Source organism: Salvelinus namaycush, chromosome 10, assembly GCF_016432855.1.
Source record: "Salvelinus namaycush isolate Seneca chromosome 10, SaNama_1.0, whole genome shotgun sequence".
Lineage (NCBI taxonomy): Eukaryota > Metazoa > Chordata > Actinopteri > Salmoniformes > Salmonidae > Salvelinus > Salvelinus namaycush.
This window is the reverse complement of record NC_052316.1, coordinates 8,124,698-8,131,323: the sequence shown is the minus strand read 5'-3', so window position 1 is coordinate 8,131,323 and position 6,626 is coordinate 8,124,698. Positions and strand designations below refer to the sequence as shown.

The following is a 6,626-nucleotide window of genomic DNA, read 5'->3' as shown; positions in this document are numbered from 1 at the left end:
GGACAAAGATCATACTTTTTGGAGAAATGTCCTCTGGTCTGATGAAACAATAATAGAACTGCTTGTTTGCCATTATGTTTGGAGGAAAAAGGGGGAGGCTTGCAAGCCGAAGAACACCATCCCAACCGTGAAGAACGGGGATGGCAGCATCATGTTGTGGGGGTGCTTTGCTGCAGGAGGGACTGGTGCACTTCACAAAATAGATGGCATCATGAGAAGGGAAATTATGTGGATATATTGAAGCAACATCTCAAGACATCAGTCAGGAAGTATAAACTTGGTCGCAAATGGGTCTTCCAAATGGACAATGACTCCAAGCATACTTCCAAAGTTGTGGCAAAAAGGCTTAAGGACAACAAAATCAAGGTATTGGAGTGGCCATCACAAAGCCCTGACCTCAATCCCACAGAACATTTGTGGGCAGAACTGAAAAAATGTGTGCGAGCAAGGAGGCCTACAAACCTGACTCAGTTACACCAGCTCTGTCAACTTATTGTGGGAAGATTGTGGAAGGCTAACCGAAACGTTTGACCCAAGTTAAACAATTTAAAGGCAATGCTACCAAATACTAATTGAGTGTATGTAAACTTCTGACCCACTGGGAATGTGATGAAAGAAATAAAAGCTCAAATAAATAATTCTCTCTACTATTATACTGACATTTCACATTCTTAAAATAAAATGCTGATCCTAATTTTTACTAGGATTAAATGTCAGGAATTGTGAAAAACTGAGTTTATATGTATTTGGCTGAGGTATGTAAACTTCCGACTTCAACAGTACGTGTCGAGTATACAGTAGATGCTAGTAAATATCTACTTCATGTAGACAAATAGAAACTACTGCCAAAGCCACAAGACCTTCCACTAAACCTTCATTGTCAAGGTTCGACATTATACTTAACATGCCCCTGACTTGACATGTGTGATGACCATCCAACATATCATGGACAAACAACCCGAGAAGTAATAAAACTGTCTTAGCTGTGAAATGTCATATTAGTGGAATACCTTTGAGGTAAACATTGTCTTAATCTAAACTGTTATTGGTCCAATAGTAAGAAACCATTCTGTAGTCCAATGTTCTCTCTGGTTTTAATCAATGATAAAGTCTGAATAATGTTACACAAAAAGGTAGGGATGTGTGTTGTTGAGTGTTATACTAATTGAACAGTATTTGTGGATGAACATGTAACTGGCTGGGTGAGGACTCAAGCACTCAACACACAGCTTTCAGAGGTCACAGGTCAGTCCTGAGGTGGTCAGTTTAACTCTCAGGTTACTTGCTGTAGCCTTCCATCAGCAGAAAAGAAAACGTGTGTGTCTTGGTGTGTATGTTTTTGTATGCAACTGAGCTAGGTTAATAAAAAGTAGGTGAAACGTACCACTAACATACTGTTTAATTAGCCTTTCAGTACATCCATCACCTGTCACAAGGTATACTCCATGAAATCAAATAAAGGATCATCAAAAATATGCTTCATTTACTCATGATCTTATTCTCCATTGATACAATCTATTTCTGCACAGTTGAAAACATTGCAATAGTGTAAATATCTATCTATATTTATATATAAATATTTCAATGTTCCTCCCTTTGTGAGACAAAGCTGTATTCTGGTAGGGGCCCTTGCTATGCTTTGGGCACATGAATCCTCCACTGATCTTTCCATTTGGCTAATGAACCACAAACATATTGTTAAGACTCACAAAAAAAATACAACCTTTTTCTGAATGGCTAGATGCAACTGCCTTTGTTATTACAAACGTCTAACTGTAAGTCGCTCTGGATAAGAGCGTCTGCTAAATGACTAAAATGTAAACGTGAAATGCGTTTCGTGTCCAATGCTGCAAACTCAAAGAGATTATGCATTTTACACATCAACATCATCATGTTTTCAAACTCATGCAACAGTATTTGCATAAAGCATTTAACTAAACATTTCCCTGATATCATGGCGCTATAATTCAACCCAAGCCAAAGTCCAAGTCATTCAGACAAACTTTTAACAAAACTCTAGGCAGCCATTGATACACACACATTTAACCGCTCTCCATTTTAGGTCAACATTTGTAAGACATCACATATTTGTGATCAGGATCTGGGCTATGAAGAGACATCACCCAGCGCCAGTTCATGTGTAAGTCCTTACAGCCCTACTCTAAACATTAGAAAGAAGTGCAATTATTGGAAGAAAGGGCCTTGCAGCTTGGTGCGGACCTGGTCTCGTTTCACCTCTCTCTCCTTGAGGAAAGCCTGCAGCTTGTCAGTGGAGAAACACAAGATGGAGTCTCTGTGTTTGGAAGGGGCCCGCTCGCCCCGTACCCACGGGTTCTGGAGGCACTCAGCCGCCGAGGGTCTCTCCCTGAAGAAACGCATCAGATGAAACACATCAGGAACATTCTGAAATGGTTTGTTAACACTATCTATCAATTACCCCTCAATGAAACAACTTTGGGTGTGCTTGGCTATCTTAAATAGGCAATAGGTACTGTATAGGTCCTGGTCAGATGTGGTCAATCGACTCACCAGGCCTTGATGCTCAGTGTGTTCTTTATGAAGTTGATTGCTCCCTCTGACAACCCAGGGTAGCAGCGGCCAAACTGGATCTTCCCCTTCCGGATGTTTCTGTCCCTCTCCCAGTTGAGGTCTGAATGGAACGGGCTATCTGCACTCAACCTAGGTGGTGAGAGGGAGGACATATTTGTTTATTTGGATCCCCATTAGCTTTTGCAGAAGCATCAGCTACTATTCCTTGGGGTCCACAAAAAACACAAAGCATGACAAGTAACAAACACTGATAGATGAGGCCAGTCACACAAATTTAAAATCCAACGATGAACAAACACAAAATAAAAAATCTATAATAATAATACTAATACAAACAATACAACAACAAAAATAATGTGTGTGTTAGAGTGTGTTTGTGTGTGTGTGTGTGTGTATCCCCTCGCAGTCCCCTCACATAGACATATCAGAGGAGAAACAGAAGAGTAAATGGCAGTATGGCTGTATATTTGGGTGTCAAACATACAGATCCGGCCCACGAGCCCATTCAATCCGGCCTGCAGGGGGTTTCAGTTTTTCTTTGAAAAACGGTCTTAAATTGACATTGAAATGACTAAAACCAAATTGAAACTGTGTAAAAATATTAACGGAGCTACATTTACAGTCTCTTCACGCTGTCCAGCTTGCTAACAGTCATCGAAACGAATGCTGGACAGTAAGGGAGCATCGGAAATTCCAAAAGCATTGGATATGGGACTATTTTTTGGACATTTTGACAGCAAGGAAATATAACACATTTTAAGTGCGGCCCTCTGGACCCCTGAAGACCCAATGTGGCCTGCTGGGTAAAATGAGTTTGACACTCCTGATATATAGGATACAACTTACACATCCAGGGCAATCAGTACTCTAAACATTAGAGAGAAGTGTAATTATCGCAAAAATAATTCAATCCTCATGTATCTTTCTGGGTCATTCCACCAATTGGGTGCATTTTCAGCAGTGTAAAAAAAACGTGTTTCACCTCATTTTAACATTCTGTCATAAAGAGCATATGTTCAACTTAATAAAAAACATGTCTTCCCATCTCCAAAAAAATCACTATAGTAAGTGCCAATAAAGAGCCAAGTAAAGTAACAGCAATGATATTAAATTAAGTTGATATGTGTGCAACAGGGAGGGGCAATTGAATGCAAGCTTCACAAAAAAAATGACATTGTTAAAACATTTCTAGCCTGTCTATGGGTAACAGGGTTAAAGTGTTGTGCTCGACCCGCTCAGTTTTCCACCACAAAACACCAGAACATGGCCAAAACGAGTAGAACCAGCTCACCTGCTTTTACACTGGGGTTTGACTATTTAAAAAGCAAAAGTTTCACCACGTTGAAATTTGAGTTCAGTTCACGTAACAGGGTCAGATTAAATAAATCATAGTCGCCAGAAATGACTGTCAAAACAACATAATAATTAGGGCTTTACAATGATGGTGAAAAAAGGTTCAGGTTAAATGGGTTAATATATTCCTAGAACACAGAGGGTGCACAGAGGGATATGTCAAAATGCTCAATTTTGCCACTTTAGCAGTCAGATATATTGAATCGTCCATGTGGTCTATATTAAATGGCACTTCATTTAATGTAACTGGCTTTTAAAATGCAATATTTGTGCACAATTTCTACTTAAAATATTAAAAGGGACACAAAAAGGCACTCATTTCGTGGAACAACCCTTCTTACTTACATTATAAAAGCCAAAACCCCAATAGCCCAGATGTCGGTCTCAGGTCCGACTCCTTGTCCGTCGAGGATTTCTGGAGCTTTAGGAAGGACAATGTAAACTTACAAAACATGACAGATAGAGAGGGCATTCTTCATAAGAGTTTTACATTCCATTGTTTCCATTAGTACGTGCCAGTAAATTAAAATACATCTCTCAAGGAACAACGTTTATAGCCCAGCGGCAGAACACAGAGGTCGAAATGAATTAAGGTTACGGTTAAGGTTAGGTTTAGGAAAAAGAGTTAGGTTAAGGTTTTGTCATCGTTTCAGTGAGGTTAGGGTAAGGGTTAGGAAAGGCATAACAGTTAACATTGGGTTAGCGTACCACCATCTGCCATTCTGTTTCTGCCCGTTGTCTGTGGAGAGGCGCACGATGGAGTCTCTGTGTGAAATGGGAAGATGGATGTAACTGTTCTTCAAGAGCAAAGTTGAGTGATGAAGTTAGGCAAGCTTCTGTTCAGCCTATCATCCCTATCCACCCATCCCTATCCACCCATCCTTTCCAGTCATTCTCTTGATGTACCTTTCTCTTGTCCCGGAATGTCCTCGATGTTGAGTGTCTGCCCGGGTGTGAAAGACTGAGCAGAGCCCAGGTCTACGATCTTCAGCACGTTGCGGTCCGTCACCAGCATGTTGTCCGACTTGAGGTCCAGGTGGACGACGCGGCGGCCGTGCAGGTAGTCCACAGCACTCAGGATCTGAGCCAGCAGCTCTGCCACATGGAGTTCCGCATAAAGATCTCTGTTTGGGGGGAAAAGGAGGGAGGGAGGGGGAACATGGTATATCTAAAACCCATCTTCTGCATCTTTACCAAGTACAGTAAATAACACATTTTGCATCCACACTCTGGAAATTGCAAAACCCATTAGCCAGGCAACACTACAAACTAACACACCCCCAAACACTACTAAGTAATGTTGTAATGTAAAGCAGGCAGCTGTGTCTCTCTGACCTCTCAGCTAGGTTGTAGAGCAGCTCTCTGCCAGCACACAGCTCCTGGATGAGCACCAGGTAGTGGGGGGTAATGTAGGCCGTGTGCAGCTGTACCAGGTGCGGGTGGTTGAGCTTCTTAAGCAGCTGGTACTCCCTGAGCACCAGAGCTCTCTTTTCTGGCCTGTAGGGGGTGATCTTGGCAGCAAACAGCTGCTGGCTCTGGCTGTCCTGACACTGGGTCACCACGCTGAAACGACCCCTGACATGGACAACACGGCGAGAGAGACGGTGAGAGAGATTGCACACACATCTGTGCAGGCCTACGTTACAGGTATGCAGGACAGATGTGCGGTAAAGAAACGCTCAATGAGTACACATTCGCGTCGTGTAGAAAAAACGGCAACTTTCCTAAGCCAGTGTTGACCGTTCAGTACCTGTTGATCTCTGCGAGGAAGCTGTAGGTCTTGTGGCTAGGTTGACCTCTTGATCCACTGCCCTTTGACCCTGGGTACTCGGTCTGGATGAGGGGAATGTGGGTCTCTGTAGATTAAAGGAGCACAAAAGCAAACTTTCATTAATAAACTCTAAAATGAAACAAGGACTATATAGAATTTTCTTGCCTTTAGGATGGGTTGCCATAACAACAGGTGGTGAAGGGTCACTGAAAGGTCCTGCCCCCTTCTTGGTGATGCAGCCCACCCTGAATACGTATCCTGCTCCTCTGAGTAAGTCCTTCACTACGTAGCAACTGTCTGTCACCTCCTCGCACAGTAGCTTCCACTCCCCGCCTGTGGCAGTACAGGGTATGGAAATGTTTCATAATTCTAATATTTCATGTGCAACAGGTGCATCATCATCATCATCGTCAACATCCGGTAGACAGTGTTAAACTTGTTCAATTTAGTGTCGCTTCACTTCACTGCACATACACCACAGGCGGCTGGTGGTACGGCGACTCATGGCACTGAATTGGGGTGGACGGGTGGATGGTAATGGCTGGGACGGCACGAACGGAATGATATCACACACATCAGACACAGTTTCCATGTGCTTGATACCATTCCATTTACTCCATTCCAGCCATTATTATAAGCCATCGTCCCCTCACCAGCCTCCTGTGACATACACATTTCTGTGGAAAATCAATATGCAAATCTGTATGATCTGTGAGCAGTGTTTTTCGTACCGGCTGTGCTGTACTGAACACAGTAAACCACTGGGTCGCTGGACTGCACTGGTCTCCATACCAGCAGAAATCCACCTGCCTCCAACTGGTGCACATCAGGCCTGGTCAGGTGGATGGGCATCTCTGGAGAGAAAACAGAAAGATAAACATTAGACTTGCAAAGAGACACACAAAGCCTCTCTTCTGCTGAGTAGATTGCAAAGTAGAGTCCAAATATACTT

At 42.7% G+C, this 6,626-nt stretch overlaps 1 protein-coding gene across 1 annotated transcript in view; it reads right to left on the bottom strand.

Annotated features, from left to right (window-relative positions):
* Positions 1-1,738: 1,738 nt before the first annotated feature.
* obscna (obscurin, cytoskeletal calmodulin and titin-interacting RhoGEF a) overlaps positions 1,739-6,626 on the bottom strand; it is a 109,693-nt gene continuing 104,805 nt past the window's right edge. Inside the window, exons 79-86 of the mRNA XM_039003063.1 lie at positions 6,406-6,528; positions 5,840-6,007; positions 5,654-5,759; positions 5,239-5,478; positions 4,810-5,027; positions 4,249-4,345; positions 2,530-2,679; positions 1,739-2,365 (exon numbers count right to left, since the gene is read on the bottom strand). Coding sequence (XP_038858991.1) covers positions 2,185-2,365; positions 2,530-2,679; positions 4,249-4,345; positions 4,810-5,027; positions 5,239-5,478; positions 5,654-5,759; positions 5,840-6,007; positions 6,406-6,528 — 1,283 coding nt within the window. The 3' untranslated portion in view covers positions 1,739-2,184. The remainder of the gene's footprint in view (positions 2,366-2,529; positions 2,680-4,248; positions 4,346-4,809; positions 5,028-5,238; positions 5,479-5,653; positions 5,760-5,839; positions 6,008-6,405; positions 6,529-6,626) is intronic.